Here is a 16,646-nt window from a genome sequence, read left to right as displayed (position 1 = left end):
TGGTTTCCCTTCTACTGCACAGGGACGGAGTTTTCCCTCTGGGTTGGAGGCAGGTGGCTTCCGCGTCTCTGCTGCTTGATGGCTTTTTCCCCCAGAGTTATTTTACTGTCAGGTTTAGATATGCAGAACTGGAAGCACAACTGTTAAACCAAAGTAGTGCTTACCTTTACAACACATATTTTATTTCTTGATCTGGATTTTTTAATCCAGCAATAGTTTTATCAGACAGTGAGGTTCTTTCACACCAATATCTACATTAAACTTTATAGCCTACAGCTCTGTTTTCCTGTAAAACTGATTATATTATGATTAACCTAAAAGCCATAGCTATTATCAATCAAGTAGACACTAACAGAGTGACGCACTTCCATGCACTTGAAAGTGTAATGGAAACAGGTTCTAATAACGTGAAACGCATAATGTATTTATAATTAACCATTTTGTCCAGTTCACTCAAACCCGTGTCCTGCAAACGCACGCAGCTTTTAAACCATATATCTTATCTTATTAAAGTCACCTCATTTTGACAACATTAGTCATTTGCACTAAACGTTGGGCAGCTGCAAAGAAGTGCCAGAAGAGGATCTGCCAAAGCTGTTTCGGAAATCAGCACATGTGGCTGCATGACAAAAAGCGGCTCTGTCTAAAATAGGCTTGGATAAATCTTGTGGTGTTACTGGGCAGCACACACCCAGGAGACACAAAAAGCTTCCCTATGCCCCAGACTGCTCCTGAAATAATTAGACCTGCAAGGGGACACGGGAAACCCAGATTTTGCCACCAGACCTCTGGGACCTCCTTGTTGTAGTCATCCCTCCACCCCATGCTCCAGTGCTCAGCAAACCTTTCACAACCACCTCACCAATGGTCTTCATTCCCCGGAGAGTCACAAACCGCACACAGCGCATCACCTTTCTCTCGTCATTTGTTTTGCCAGGATCCCTGCAAGCAGAGCAACGCAAACCTCCCGTGCGCACGGCGGTACAAGATGCAGAGTGACACAAGACTATTTTTCCAGGGATTTAAACTGCACAGCGGGGTTTTCAGGCAACCTTGTCAATGACGGCACTACAGCAGTGTCCACCAAATAAGCTCTGCCTTCCTGGGTGCCTCCCCATCTTGGGGAATTAAATCCTGTGCACAACACTGCAGCTGGGGTCCCCAGCGGGGTTAGCCCAGGTCCCCAGGGTCCATGTTTCTCTTTACCTGCTTCCATATACATCCCCCCAGCACGGATGCTGAGCTGGAGGGGGTGCAAGGTGAAGTTCCCCCAGTCCTGTCGCCCACCAGTTCCATTTTAGGGACTGTGAGATCACTGATTTCTCAGCAGTCACCAACGCGTGGGAAAGGTGAGATGGGTGAGAAGAGAGTGGAACAGCAGAGAGGAGGAGAGGAGGCAGAGACCCTGGCAGCGATGAAGTCATGGTAAATCTGCTCCCCCCGTGCTGAAAAGGGACAGGCTGCACGGCAGCCCCGGCAGAGAGAGGAAGCCAGCACAGACCAACCTCCTGCACCTACACCACAACATGACTTTCACCAGGGTGCTGCACGTCGCGGCTCTGCTCCTGATGCAAGGTAAGCGATACATCTGCTCTTACACCATCTCCCCTTGCCGAGCAGTCCAGCTTGGAGAACTCGATTTCCAGAGCTTCAGCACACCACACGCAAGGCAGCTTTGCTGTTGTGTTCTTGTTGACAACACTGTTTTGTTACCCAATTTCCAAAGCACGCTGCTGCTGAATTCCAGCTGACTCCTAAACCCATTATCAATGAGACTAATTCACCTCCTAGCAGCTGGCAGCACGCTGGAGATGGTGAAGCATTGGGAAATCAAAATATTTTTCCCTTAAATTTAAATAGCGGATCACCGCTTACTTTCCCTGGCTTAGATATCTATGTATGCCTTTGTTCACATCTTGTGTAAAAAGAGGCTCATATAAAGAAGTCAGAGTAATTTAGAAAGCTCTTGCAAAGTACTTTGAAAAAGAAAAGCACTTTAAATGCTCAATCTCCTTACTCCTACTAGAGGATGTAGCTTATCCCTACTTTGCTAATCTCCTCTCCTTCGTACACAGGAGACTGTGTAAGGTTCATATTTGACCATGTCAAAGAGGGAAAGACTTAAGTAAGGAAAGCAGCAAGACAGCTATCTACAGCAGGCTTCACTCCCGACCTTTGCAGGAGGAATGCACGCTCAAGCCTTGTGCTGGCTGGAGCAATAGTCCCTCTCCCTTCTTAATGAACACTGGAGCAGAAACCATAGCAGTGCTATTGCTGACACTTTGCTAATACTCTCACGCATCAAGGTTTTGTTAATAGAGGCCACATCAAATCCCAGCGTCTAACAGCAACAAAGCATTCTGTAATACTGTATGCTTAGGACATTTTATTACCATTGATTGTGTTTAACAGAAGCCAGGCCTTAAGGAGCTGTCAATTATATCCCAGCTGAACTGGCACCTTTAGACTTGCTCCAAATCAGCAGCTTCCACTCTGTTTCAGTGTACAACCCCTCTTCCCCCAATATTGCCACAGGCTCCTGGCATGATGAATTTGTACCTGGTGACAACTGCTAGCTGCTCTTGGCTATCAGAATTAATTCAGACTCCCACTCGCAGGTCTGCAGCCAGAGGTCAAAAATAACTCATTAAACAGGATGTCTCATAGACTAATAAGTTCTCTATGCACTTTCTGATGGCTAAAATAATAACAACCAGAGGCATGAACCATTCTGCCTAACTGCATCCTGCAATTTCTAGCAAGAAATTTTTGCCCTTTCTTGACAAGAAGGTGGATGTATCACTGTAATTGATGCCAGACTAATTTTTCCAGGTAGTCAGGGCACCTGGGACCCACACAGTACAAGAGCCACTGTCCTCTGGAGCTGGCACGGGAGCATCTCCCACACCCCAGTGACGGTACTGTGGTAGGCTACAGTGGCTTGAAGACCACAGCCACGTCAAACTGCCCCCTAATTTGAAATTTGACCCGTGACTCGTAGTCTGAATGAAGCCATGGTCTCTCATGGAAATTGCAAATATGCCCTGTCCTGGGTGCTGCTTTTTTCTGTTTTAGAAAAGCAAGCAACACCCCCACCTTTTCTTGTTCAGTCTTGCTGCTCTCACCTCAAAAGGTGCGACTTGAAAGACCCCACACTGCTGTTAGCGACAGGAAACCATCGCTACAAAAAAATACAGACAGGCCTCATGGAAAACCACAGAGAAGGCCCGCTTGGCTGCCTTAACAACATGCACCTCCTGACACAGGTTTTCTCAAGTGAAACCCATGCAAGGAGCTTTTCCTTTTGCTACCGCTCCCCTGCAAACTACTCCCACGTGGCACAAGCTCCAAGAAACCAGCTGGGACACTAATCATAGGAAATGGAGGTGGAATCAAGAGGAAATACCCAAAGGCACTGATGTGATGGTACACCAATTATGGCCACTCTAAGTTCAACAGGGCTTCCCTGGTGTACAGTGATTCTCTTGAACTCGGCCTGTGGCGTCTCTTGACACCGTGCAGTAAGGACAGACAGCAGATCTGTATCACACAGTTTCTCCTTAGCTAAAGCAGCATACATTGTATTACAAATTCAGAAGCAAAAATACTAAGATACTACAAGGAAATCTCTTCGACAAGCTTATAGACTCTGAAGATTAGATAGTGAAGAAAGATAAAAGGTCCGTGGTGTATTTGTGGAGTCCCAGACTACATCACTGACCATTTTTCCGTGCCACCTCTGGCCCAGGAAATGTCAGGTGTGCTCAACTCAAGGGTGAGGCGTGGGATCCCATGGGAAACTACTGTCTTACAGGGAGAGAAGTCCTTTCTCTGATTTGAGTGGTAAAGGATCAGGTACAGCAAGACTGCCATATGATAGCTTAATTTCTGGTATATTTTTAAATGTTTTTAAGAAAATGAAAAGCTTTCCTGAAGCCCAGAGAGATTCATTTCCCCAGACTGCAGTGCTCATGTATGCAGTGGGAACTTGCAGCAGACAGTAAGCTGGAAAATAAAATCAAAACACACAAAACAGGAATGAAAAATAAAACCTTCCTACTGCCTATTTACTTAACTCTGACCCAGGCACTGCTCTTAGTAATTTCTCCAGGGCATGCTTTTTTCTGGAGAAGGCAATTCATTCCAGGTCATCAAATATTTTCACAAAGTGTATTATATATCTGAGAATGTCTGGAGAGAAAAACACACTTTATTGCCTGTCTGTAAAATGAACTGGGAGAAGAGAGAATGAAATTTCATTTTAGTAACCTGTGCCAGGTTTGTGGATCCTATCTTCGAAGTAAGTTCCAAAGCCAGTTCAAAGCAGTTGCAGCATTACAATTTCTGAATAAAAAAGCCTCATTTTTCAGAGGTGCTGATCATCCACGGCTCAGTCACACACACTCGCAAATCAGGTTCAACAGCTCCAGAATGAAACATGGAATAATGAAAAATTAATGTTTGCGTTAACATACAGGGAGAATGTGCATTAAACAGGTCTACTATCAATACTTCATTGACTCGTGTGGAATAACATTTAATAACAAACTGGTTGTGCTACCAGCTGAAGAACACAAACCTTTGGTATGTGTCTTACACAGTGACTGTGATAACCTGTCTAATCACTGTGATTTATTTATATCAGTACAATCATATTGGCAAATTTCCTAATATGGAAAAAACTTCACACCCGTGAAAAAAGTAAAGTTGCCATCTTACTCTGTCGAAACATTGTCACTTTACTTCATGTCATATTTTAATACTTGTTTTTTCCTCTCATCTCTGGCAGGGGATTTTCCAGGAGCTGGCAGTGAAACCGTAACTCTAAGGGAAGGAGAGGACCTAAATCTCCGCTGCACCCTCAGCAGTGACGAGGGTTCTGCCCGGCAGTGGTTAAACCCTCACGGGTTTGCCATTTTTCTAAACACCCAGCGGGGTAAGTGTGAAAACTGAATGCAGCACTTTCCACGTGGGGCTGGAAGGTCACTCCAAAGTGGGCTTTCCGAGCTCCCACCCATGGCCAGTCTGACTCACCTGCTATCCGACCACTCGAGATGGTTTTACGTTCAGCCCCTTTCTGGCAGGAAGCTGATGAAATGGAAACCCCCACAAGAGTGGTCAGGCACTAGAGCTTTTAGCAATGAACTGTAGTTACCACCAGCACCAGGAGATTAGCACAAAAACCCACTCTTGCCTTACAAGAGAGACAGAAGTCTGAAAGCCCTGGGTACATTTCTGCTCATCAGGGAATTCAATGTAGTGCATCAAGAGGAAATTTTTAGAAAACAGATCCAAATTCAACAGCTCTGCAAGATGAGGACTGCCTTGGTCATACCCATTTGTACAGTACCTCATCAGTATCCCTGCTGGTTAAAGCCTTTAGGCTTTAATGAAAACAATGGCTGGGATTTATCCAATTGACACTGGGTACTCAACTCCCACTGAAACTGACCAGGAACCAAGGGTCCTCTTCAGTTGCTCTGGGAATCCCAGCCACCGGGTCTTGGCACCCACATCAAACCAGCCTACTAATATTTCCTTCAAGTATTGCCATTATTTCTATATGGAAAATGTCACGAGTAACTGTTGCTCCTATTTACTCAGTTACAAGAGCAAGTGGGATGACTGTTCTTCAGCATGTTTAAATGACTCGCACATGTATGTATGAGGAACTGTTTCCTGTGGAATCCCAGATCCTAAGTTCAGTAGTCTCAGTATAATGCATATGAACCATTAGATTCAAATGGGATCCAACAAAACTCAGTGCTGAGCCTCTGACAGCTAATGGGTATGGGAAACAGGGCTATTGGAGCCCGTTGTGCTGCATTGACATTCAGGCTTCCAAAAACGACACCAGGCTGTGGCAGGGGTTCCTCTCTCCTGTTGCAGTCTATTAGTCCGATCATGCACCCAAGAGCTGCAGGACCTAGGAGGAAGTCACCTCTCCATCAGTTATCTCTAATTTTGACCTATATGTATCATCTCAGTATTTTACACCATAGAGGTAGGTGAGAGTAGCAAGAATTCCTTTGTTTATGCAAGTTCTCTATGGCCCTGGCTACAGCCACAAACTCTCTCTTTCTACGCAACAGTTTTGGACTGAGACACTTTATTCCGCCCATGCCCAGTTCTAATCATCTCCATCTTTTAGTGGCTCTGTCCCTTTTGATGCTTAAAGTTTTGCTGAATTGACACAGCAATTTAATAGGCTTAGAGAAAGATCATATCCACTGGTATCTATAGGAGCAGACTCTAACCCAATTGAACAAAATGTTACCTGCCTTAAATCACCTGAGGATTCAACCCATAGTTCCAACATTCCACCATTATCCTTCAGTAAGATGCATGACGTAACACCCACAAGGATTAGAGTTTGCAAAGCATTTGGATCTTTGATAAGTCAGGTACACTGAATATTTTCCTTTTGCAATACAAAAGAAAAGATTCCTCATTTAGAGAATCACCACTGTCAATCTCTGTCACATTGCCTCTCCAATAAACCGCTTTGTGAATCAGTTCCCTCCAGTCTCACTGTAGCTAAAAAAGAAATGACAAGCTAGCTACAAGTCTTGAAATCATGGTGATTTCAAAATCCTTTAACATTTAATCACTTCCATAAATTATAGTACTGCTGTGATTTTCTCCCAACTCTGTATTTTTACAAGACCTCAGCTAAAAAAAAAAAAATGGAAAAGATCGTTTCTGAGGTCTTTTTCTCCCTAATGACTGGTACACTTCCCCAGTTTCAGTTCAATTTAAGGGCAGAAAGTTAAACTTTCTGTGCTGTGATTGTGGGAAAAGTCCATGTGACTTGCTGGCCTGACTCCGAGCACTCCCAGGGGAGACCCAGCAGGAGGAATGAAACAGAGACTAGAAAGTTGAGAAAGGGGACTGTACTGCAAAGTACAGATATCCTAGGAAATGGTCTCATTAAAATCAATGTAATTTGACAAGCCAATTAGTACGTAGTAAAGAGGTGTGTGAACACCATAGTGTTCATTTTTATATCACAAAATACACCCAAACAGGGGAAGTGATTTTTTCAAGGCCAAATAAAGGCTTGGGGAATAGGGAAGGGAAAGGTCCTCAGTTCAAAGTTCCTATTACTTTTCTGACCACATATAATGTCCTCACACCCCAATGTTTGCTTATATTTATCCATCTAGACACTTAAATAACCCAACTTGCTATAATACCTGGTAACACAGGAATAAGACCCCCTGAAAATAAAAGCGAGAGAAAACGTGTCATTTTCCCAGCTGGCAGCACATCCCCTCCTTCTTCAGTTTACTGTGGGCTCTGCACTAGCGCAGCACCAGCCAGGAACACTTTGTGATAGAACTGCTCCGTTACATCAAGTGTTGATGAATTAAAAAATGCAATAAAGAAAACTATCCTCATTCATTACTGCTTTGATTACCTGTCTTCCTCTTATGTACCGACACACATAGCATGCTGGGATTTATTTTCCTTACAGCTTTAAGAGATGAGAGATACAAACTTATCCGTTATTCAAAGGATGAATTATCAATCCAACTATCTAACATAACAGTGGACGATGAAGGCGTATATAAATGCTTCTACTACGGCATCCCCTTCAAAAGCAAGAACAAGACTGTTAAGGTATTAGGTAAGTTCCTTCACCTGCTTTGCTCCAGAGGAGCAGAACAACAAGGCCAGCTCCTCAACTCCAGACCTGCATTTTTGCATGCAAGTGTAGGGTGCTTAACCAACATAATCCTGGTTTTAGCTCAGTCCCCCCCAAAACAATGCTGTGTATGAGCCACTCATCAAATCGAATAGAAAGATGTACTATAACTGATTCTAAATCTTCTTGCTGCAGCTGCTCCTTCTAATCCAGTGCTGGAAGTATCCCGAGACACAGAAAGCAGCATTACACTGTCCTGCTATACCCAAGGATGTAAACCACAGCCCCAGATTACCTGGTTGTTGGACAACGGGATAGAGCTCCCTGGTAAGTGTTACAGGACCAGGGATTCACTACTAACAATTTCTTCTTATCAGCCTTGGGCACGTTTAAAAATACTGGCGGGTGAAACACCTTCTGCAACACATCAGCTAGGACTACTACTCATTTAGTAAAACTTGGCCCCTGTGGTGCAGGTTTGGAGGGAATTCAGCCCTAAATTCCAGTGTTTGTGCAAGGGACAGCGCTCATTTGCTTTGTTCACATTCACTGCAGAACACCACCACCTGGCATCAAAATCCCTTAAAAGTCTGGAGTGAAATTCCACTGAAATAAAATCCAAAACTCTGGAGGAACGCTTTTCAAAGCCCCAGTACAAAATCAGTTAACAAATCCATTATAACTATTTCCATGTTGCAACCAGTAGACAAGTTTTCCTCAGCTTTGCTGAGCAGCTCCCAGACACACCAGCAGCGTTTCTCTTTCATGAGTCTGTTAGAGAAGGCAGCTCATGAGCAGAAGCAAGAGCAAAGCCCAGGAATCACAGCCCAAGCCACCCTGTGAGGCTCCATGCATCTGGGTGGACACACAAGGAGGAAAAGAGCCACCACATAGCTCAATGTAACTTGCGCACTATATAAATAGCTGCTTGGAAGGCCACGTTCTAATAACAACTACCTTATTAGCTGTTAACTGTAGCACAGAGAGGAAATACACATCTATGTCCAAGTGTGAGGAAAACACCGATAGATGCAAATGTATTTTCCTTCACCTATTAACAAGCTCTTATGTGTACTTTGCATCATCAAAAGCTTAGTTTTTTAATCTCCCCGCTCCCCCACAAGATGGTTTTTTTAACTATGAACTCCAGAAAACAAGAGAAGTGTGCTGGCCTGAATACAGCTAGAAATTAAGACTAAATAAAAAAAACCAGGCTGCCAGATACACAGGTATTAATGCAACCGCATAAAGGCCTGTGCTTAAAGGAACTGCGCTCCGGGGAAGCGGCAAAGCTGGTAAGGGAGCCACACGAAAGGCAGGGCAGAGAGCCGTCTGCCATTGCAGGGGCAAAGGCGCTCTGGGGCAGCGCGCGGGCCTGGGGAAACAGCTTCTAAAATCCTGCGTGTCTTTGGGAAGCGCTGGGCTCTATGGCACTGTAAGGGATTAAGGGAATACCAGCTGTGAAGTCATGGAGAGCTCAGGGAAGCGCTGTATCATCTCTGAGTTTTTATATGCATTTTTCCCCGGTGTTCTAGAAACAGTGGTTTCCTTAAACTTGAAGCAACCTCAGTTCTGGTCTGATAAAGTGTGTTATTTGTAACATCAGAAGACACAACTCGGCCGCTGAACGCCTCCCGCAACACACAAATCCAACCCTGCCTTTCTCCACTTATTTTAACAAAAACCTGTGCTTACCTTTCTCTCCTCCCGGCCCTTGTAACACGGAGCCGGTCAGCCATCACGGGGCCCCTCACCTCGCCCCCCCTGCACCTGGGAGGGCAATTTCGCCGCACCAGGCCGCTGCGGTGGCTGCTCGGCTGGTTTCGGCTGTGGCCGCTTTTCAGGGGAAGGAATATTTGCATGAAGAGGCGCTAATTGCACCCTGTGGCCTGCTAGTGGCAGACACCAGTTGAAATGTTAAAATTCAGGCTTTCTGCATGTGCCTTTCCTTGTTTTGAAGGTGACTGGGTAACATTCCTTTCTCCCCCTTCCATTCTCGGCTTTAATCACTTACTGCAAATATTTATACTAATCAGAAAATAGCTAATACATCTTAATTACTGGCAGCACCTCAGTTCCACCAGGGCTCAGCGGGGGCGAACCAGCTGTAATTACTGAGCCGTTGCTGACAAAGATTATTTTCTTCCTAGCAAAAAACACTTTGAAATCATTTTGAGCTGTTGCATGACCCCGCTGGGGATGGAAAAGAGAGTTGAGGAATACTGGTCTATGTGATACAGCAAGTTATCTGTAAAGGCTAATTTGGAAACAAGGAATTTCTGTCATTTAAGAATAAGGGTGTTACCAAGGGCAACAGATCAAGAGAAAGCATCGGTTTGTTTCCAGAGAACCTCTACATTATAAACAGACAGTAGAAATTATTGTGCCACCAGGGGCATTAAAAGTAAACATCTGAAAAAAAAACTTCTCCACCACAGCTGTTCAAACATGTCTCTGTGTCACAGGAAATACACCTTTATTTTTCCATATCATATACACGAGTAGAAGTCAGTATTACCGAGAGGACTAGGAACTGCATCAGACGAGTTATGTGGCTCTAATTCATTATAGCAAGGCAATTAATCTTTGTGTTTAACTTCCCCCAGCTGCAAAAGGGGAAGAGTCAAACCTGCATTGTGGGGATGATGGAGGACTTGCACAGGATTTCACAGTTATATAAATGTTTATTTATTACAAATGTAAATATGGCCCATCAATATTTATTGTTCATATTTATCAATATGCACAACTATTTCACAAATTATTTTTATGTTCGGGGTAACAAATCCACAGCTATTAAGACTCAAATGCAATGCTCTTGGATATCACATAGCAGAATCAGAACTTTTCTAGGCCTCAGTCGCGCTGCAAACCAGCAGGTCCTTGCCCTGAGGCTCCCCGCTGCGGGCTGTGCGTGGCTATGGCACACAGCAAAGCAATTTATTCCGTTCAGTAAGGACCAAAAGTGACAGTGGGTACTTGGACATTTCACCACAGTCCTGCAGGGGAATTTCCCCGTGCGAGTCATGTCAGGGAGCGGAGGCTTTGGGTTAAGCACAGGAGGTGCAGCGAGGTCTGCACTTAAACAACTGCCAAGGAAGAAAACATGACCTTGCTGCCTTTGGGCTCCCATGTAATCCATTTACACAATGAACCACTTGTGCGAAGTAACCATGCACTGCTTTACCCCAGCAAAGTAATGCAGATTGCGCCTGGAAGGTTTTTCATTAAATTGCTCTTCACTAGAAAGCACTTAAATGTTTTCTTCCAATGGGTATATAGGTGACACTAAGCACAAGTTAGAAGCTAATGGGAAGAAATGGACCGCAACCAGCACGCTGACAGTCCTCGCCTATGGGCCCAATTCAACAGCCAGCTGCATCGTCCGCCACCAGGCACTAAGAGAAGAGAAGCTGATGGCATCCTTCCGGTTTGAGGACCTCCCTAGGATAGGTACGGCAGGCTCCTTCAGCAGTGGCTATCCCATTTTATCACTCTGTGGTGGTGAAAGCTACGCAGATACACATGCAAAGCTGAAGCCCATAAATCTACTTTTAAATGAGGGCTACGTGGGGCAAAAGAAGAACTCCGAACTAAGATTTGGGGGCTTTTTCCTGCTTCTTAACTACCTTAAAATTCATTAAACATTAAGCCACAGCAGCAGAGGCAGGTCTGTTCCCCAGTGCTGCTGCTAGAACTCAGGTGATGTTTGTCATAAAGCTTTAAACGTAGTTTACAGTTTATGTTCTCAAAAAGCTCTGAGCTTCCCATGTATTAGACACATCCACCTGGAAAGGTAGCAGGGTGTAAATGTTGTAAATTAACACTGAAGCTGCTTGTCTAGTAATTCTTGGAGGAGAGTTTGCCTTCTGTCCATCTACTCATCCTTAAAATAGATCTAATTATTCTTACCTTGTTTTTCCTTACATTGCATGATTCAACAAATGGTTATGCTCTAAAAGTTTTACCGTTGTTGGGTTTTTTTCAGTGACAAATACAAGTCCTGCACCAGCAGCACTAGAAGTGGATACACATGTGTCTGAGAACAGGGAATCTACAGGTAGGCATTTATTGCTCAGCCTTTTTTAAATTACTGCATAGGTCAGATAAATACAGCATCTATCACAGAAAATATTGTACAGTGCCTTTACCTAGAGGTAGGGCTGCAAAAGAGCAGTTGCCATCAGCTCTGGGGGATATTTTGCTTGGCCTTCAGAACTGCTTTGTTTTTTCCCCCAGTGACCGCAGCAGAGTCAGATCAGAACAGCAGCACGGCCTCCGCTCCAAGCTACCCACAGCATACTGGTGAGGGTTTCACTTTCAATTTTTCCCCTCATTTCATAGCTTTAAATATATTCAGAGGACAGGGAAGTCAAAGGTGGGAGGGTAGGACTGTAAGTCTAACCACAGATCAGACAGAGCACCCAAACAGCCCGAACCATGAGGCATACCAGAGCAGGTTCCTTTTTTCATTAATCAGTTCAATGGCAAAGTGTCGCTTCTGACTTTTGTCTTGTGTTTGGTGGTGGTGGGGGGGGTTCCTTTAGGATCCAAACAACCAGCTGTCCCTTCTGCAGTACCAGAGGATCCAGTAGTTACCAGCTCAGCGTCAACAGCAACCCAGCAAAACCTCCAACCCGATGTCACATCTACTTGTAAGTTTGGTCTTAGTTACATGAATTTACCAAACCAGGACAGAAATGCTACCGAGAACAGTGTTACATTCCAGGTTACAAACAAGCACGTACCATAAACCACAGAGTTTCTTGCCTGGGCGGGGAGCCCTAGGTTTTACAGCCATGAAAGCGGACAAAGTCTCTCTCGATAGATGCAGAAGAACATCAGCATTAGCAGCAGCAGACAGACCGGCCACTGTCGCAGGATGCTGTGAGCCCAGGCTGGGCTTTCTCTGGACGGTTGCACTAGGTGGCACTGTGCAACAACAGTTATCTGTGCGCAGGGCAGGCTGCAGGTTCCAGTTGCTGAACTGAGGAGTTGTTCCCAGTGGAATGATGAGCTCCACTGCCCAAATTGGTTGGCCAAAACCCACCAAGGTGGGCAAAGGTGCCTGCTTGATGTGACGTGCCCTGCAGTGGAAAATCAATCGTCTGTTTTAGAAACACATGAACTCTTGCTTTATATTTGTTTAAAAGTGCTACACCAGTGATTACAAACATCGCAGAATGGCTACATCCTGATAAACAATTCGTACTATGTTGATAAACATACATTGAAAGCTTGAATCTTTCAACAGGACTTTCACTAGGTGTGCTTACATGGAATCATACAATGGTTTGAGTTGGAAGGGACCTTTAAAGGCAGTCTACTCCAACCCCTCTGCCATGAGCAGGGATATCTTCCGCTAGATCAGTTTGCTCAGGGCCCCGTCCAACCTGAACTTGAATGTTTCCAGGGACGGGACATCTACCACCTCTCTGGGCAACCTGTGCCAGTGTCTCAGCACCCTCATTGTAAAACATTTCTTCCTTATATCTAGTCTAAATCTTCCCTCTTTTGGTTATGAATGTTATGAATGTTATGTTTTAGTTATCCATGTTATGAATGTAAAATTTTGTTAGGCACAGCACGTATTATCATTTTAGTTTTTCAAGTCAATGTTAATTATAAAAGGATATATTGTCTGTGTGTCTAAGAAAGTCAGAACTCACCTGTCTGTCTGCACAGGGTCTGAAGTACCACCAGCTGCAGCAGGAAAGGAAGAATTGGCTGGATCGTCAAATTACTATGTCCCCAACGGTACGACCTCACATCATCAGACATGGCGTGGTGGTGGCAAAGGAAAGGGATTCTCACACTGAGTGACTGCACCACTGTGAGCTATGAAGACAGTATAAGAGTAGTCAAGGATATGAATTTAAAAAAAAAAAAAATCTTCCTTAAGGAAAAGGATACATGCTCATTCCCATTTTTGCAAGCAAGTAAAGGAAACTGGTAGACAGGGAAAGCCCCAAAATGAACAAAGAGGCAAAGGTCAGCTTTGTTTTAATTTGGCTGTAAATGGGAAGCCCTGAGTTCAACAATGTGTAAGAGGCTCTGAGGATTTTCTGTTTTTAAAGCTTAGGTGGTCTTCAGATTAAAACGAAATACCGTGTTAAGGAAGTGAGCATAGAGCTTTAAGTCAAGGGCTCCAGAAATCCCTTTCTGCTGCAGTACCAGGTGCCCTGGACTTCAAAGTTTCTGGGAAAATACGCATTTCTTAAGCATCCCTTTGCCCTTCAGAGAAATACCGTTCTCCTTTCCATTCCTCCAGGGACTGAAACAGCATTCAATGGCAATGTCACAGAAGAGGAACTTTCCAGGACAGAAGCCCCACTACCAAGTGAAAATGTAACTGTGATTTCCATCATCACCTTCGGTACGAACTCTTTAATGGCAGCTTCCAAACATGCAATGAGTTTTCTTACACCACACTGGTTCTCTCTGGCCACATATCCACCTCCAAACCTTTTGTCAGTACACTAGGGTAGTGCTGGCTTGCAGTCTTGGGGAGACACCACAGAAACACAACCATTTTTATCATCTAGTAAAAAGCTAAAAGCTAAATTTTACTGTTTGTTATGCCAGAGCACAAATCCACTGATTTCAGTACATTCTTCTTGTTCATACAAGAAGAAAAAAATTGACCTCACATTCTAAAATTAAGTCCAATAAAGTGACTTCTGCTCTCCCACCGTGTTCATCTGGCCTGATCCAGGACCTATCGTTCTCATCTTAATTACCAGAGACTCAGAGGAAGCTATTTAACAACACAAACATACACCTGCCTCTTTTACAGAGCAAGATCTGAAGTCTGAAGGCATCAAAAAGAGAGAGAGTAATCTCCTGCTGCCAATCTTGGTGGCTGCTCTGATTTTCGTGCTGCTTATCATTGTCCTGCTTTTTATGAGGAAGCTGAAAAAAGCTCATGGAGTGTGGAAAAGAGGTGGGTGATGACCCTGTCCGAGCATCTGCTGGGGCAGGACAGCTGAGGAGCCTGTTAAGCAGAGACAAGACACGGCTCCTCCAGCCACCGCTTAAATGTCCTTCTCCCATAGACAGTGACTGGGACTTGTTGCAAGCAACTGTTGAAGAGTCCCTTCAGCTGACACAAGATGCCACAAAAGCCAACGAAATTGTTGTCTTAGGCATCCCTCTTAGATGATCGGGATGATTGAACCCCCCAACTAGTCTCTCAGGATTTTTATGCTCAAGGCAGAAAGCGAGGAAGAGTCATGGAAAAATCTCTCATCATCTTAATAATATTTGTTTTCTGCACAGAAAATGATGTTTCAGAGCAGACACTGGAGAGTTATAAATCCAAATCTAATGAAGACAGTCCGGGCCACGAGAAGAATGGACATGGTAAAAAGCTTTAACCAGCATAAACTAATTCCTATTAGAGCGTTGCTACTGACCACAGCCAGAGCAGATTGCAGTCAGTCTTACTATACAGAGATATTCACGAATTGCACATTTTAAACCTGAATATTCTAAACCCTTTCATACCCAGAGGTCCACCACAGATATTATAGCTTTAGAAAGAGTGATGCAGGACCATACAAAATGAAAATCATTTTCGACAGGTGAATAAGCCCAGAGGGCAAGAATAAGGGAACTTTGCCAACATCTTTCAACATGAGATTATTGAAGCACCTAAAAAGTATTAGAAGAGAAGGGGGCTCATAATTATTGTAAAAAATATTTTCAAAACTTTCCTTCTTTTTAAAATATTTTAAACTACAACATATTTAAACCACTCTTGTACAAATTAGTGCCTTGAGTATTGTGTAACCTGCATTAGATCACATCATGCATCTCAGTCTTTGTTGCAATGGATACCCTAACAATTTCTAGGAATGCATGTCATCTTTTATTGTTCTGTAACAGTCTAATTAATATGTATTTCAATCAGGTACACACACACCCTTTACAAAATCAGTAATAAATGTGTGTTTATCTTTCAGTTGTCAATCAGAAGTCCAACGTGCAGTATGTAACAGAAGGATATGTGGAAACAACCCAGAAGAATCCAACAGACAAAAACATTGCGATCAGTGAGAAATTGTTCAGATGTGGAAAGGAAACAGATGTGTAGCAATGGCAAACCTGTACAATGGGCAGAAACACCACTGTTCCCTGATATTGATACTACAGCACTCAGATATCAATACGATTTCAAGGAGCAGAAGTACAAACAGCTACCCTCAACCCAAAAGCCAACTGGGACTTTTCCTTAAACAGTGGGACAGGTAGATGGGACCGGTGCTCCTAGAAACCTCTTAGCAATGAACACACTGACTTACCTGTAATCCTCAGGGGAGTTAACTAACCCCTGCCAGAAATAGAGCTTCCCATCTCGGGTCCCATCAGCAATTAGGGTCCTGGCAAGGGAACATGCAACTAGCCCCAAGGACCACAGGATATGAAGATATTCATGTGATGCTTCGGCCAGCTCCTCTGCAAGCGTGGGAGCTGCAAACCAGCTGGGACTTGTATTACCTCATTTTTACCCCAAACCTGGACAATCAGCTGGATTTAACCAAGCAGGAAAGCACTCTGATGTCCAAAATGCTAAAAAAAAAGAAGGTTGTTCCCCCTTGCTAGGACTTTGCCGCAGTTCCTCAGCTGCACCATGGTAACATCACGCTCTGCTGTGCAAGACCGCCTCAGCACCAGTCTCCGAGGGGCTCTGACACCAAAGCATGTGGGTGCTGCAGTCTCCCACACCGCCTCAGCTGCCAGGGGTGTTACTGAGAATATGGAAGTCTTCAAAGAAGGGGTCGGCAAAGGTGAAGAGGACGCGCAAGGGACTCCCCAAATCCAGGGACAAACTGCAAATGGGCAAGCTAGGAGAATCGCTGAGACGTTCCAGCTGCAGAGCCCCGCCGAGCCACCACCGGGAGCCTTTTCTGCTGCAGAAAGATAGAACCGAATTCCTAAAATAAAGGAAATTTATAGAAATACAACAGAAAGCTGCATTTATTTTTCTAGTTAGAGA

The 16,646-nt window shown here is 44.2% G+C and overlaps 1 protein-coding gene across 1 annotated transcript; it reads left to right on the top strand.

Annotated features, from left to right (window-relative positions):
- Positions 1 to 1,484: 1,484 nt before the first annotated feature.
- Positions 1,485 to 16,613, top strand: CRTAM (cytotoxic and regulatory T cell molecule). The gene is made up of 13 exons (XM_074561143.1): positions 1,485 to 1,575; positions 4,790 to 4,936; positions 7,478 to 7,630; positions 7,844 to 7,975; positions 10,931 to 11,101; positions 11,637 to 11,708; positions 11,888 to 11,953; positions 12,196 to 12,303; positions 13,334 to 13,405; positions 13,920 to 14,024; positions 14,445 to 14,591; positions 14,927 to 15,010; positions 15,613 to 16,613. The coding sequence occupies exons 1-13, from the start codon at positions 1,527 to 1,529 to the stop codon at positions 15,741 to 15,743; spliced, it is 1,437 nt and encodes a 478-aa protein (XP_074417244.1). The 5' UTR covers positions 1,485 to 1,526; the 3' UTR covers positions 15,744 to 16,613.
- Positions 16,614 to 16,646: the final 33 nt, after the last annotated feature.

Source organism: Larus michahellis, chromosome 17, assembly GCF_964199755.1.
Source record: "Larus michahellis chromosome 17, bLarMic1.1, whole genome shotgun sequence".
Taxonomy (NCBI): domain Eukaryota; kingdom Metazoa; phylum Chordata; class Aves; order Charadriiformes; family Laridae; genus Larus; species Larus michahellis.
This window is presented reverse-complemented; position numbering and strand designations above follow the sequence as displayed.

What these genes read in the sequence shown, in the direction of transcription:
- CRTAM (XM_074561143.1), top strand. Translation starts at nt 1,527, where the DNA reads ATGACTTTCACCAGGGTGCTGCACGTCGCGGCTCTGCTCCTGATGCAA. An exon ending in TTTTCTAAACACCCAGCGGG is followed by an intron (nt 4,937 to 7,477) that starts GTAAGTGTGAAA and finishes TTTTCCTTACAG; the next exon opens with CTTTAAGAGATGAGAGATAC. An exon ending in AAATTACTATGTCCCCAACG is followed by an intron (nt 13,406 to 13,919) that starts GTACGACCTCAC and finishes CCATTCCTCCAG; the next exon opens with GGACTGAAACAGCATTCAAT.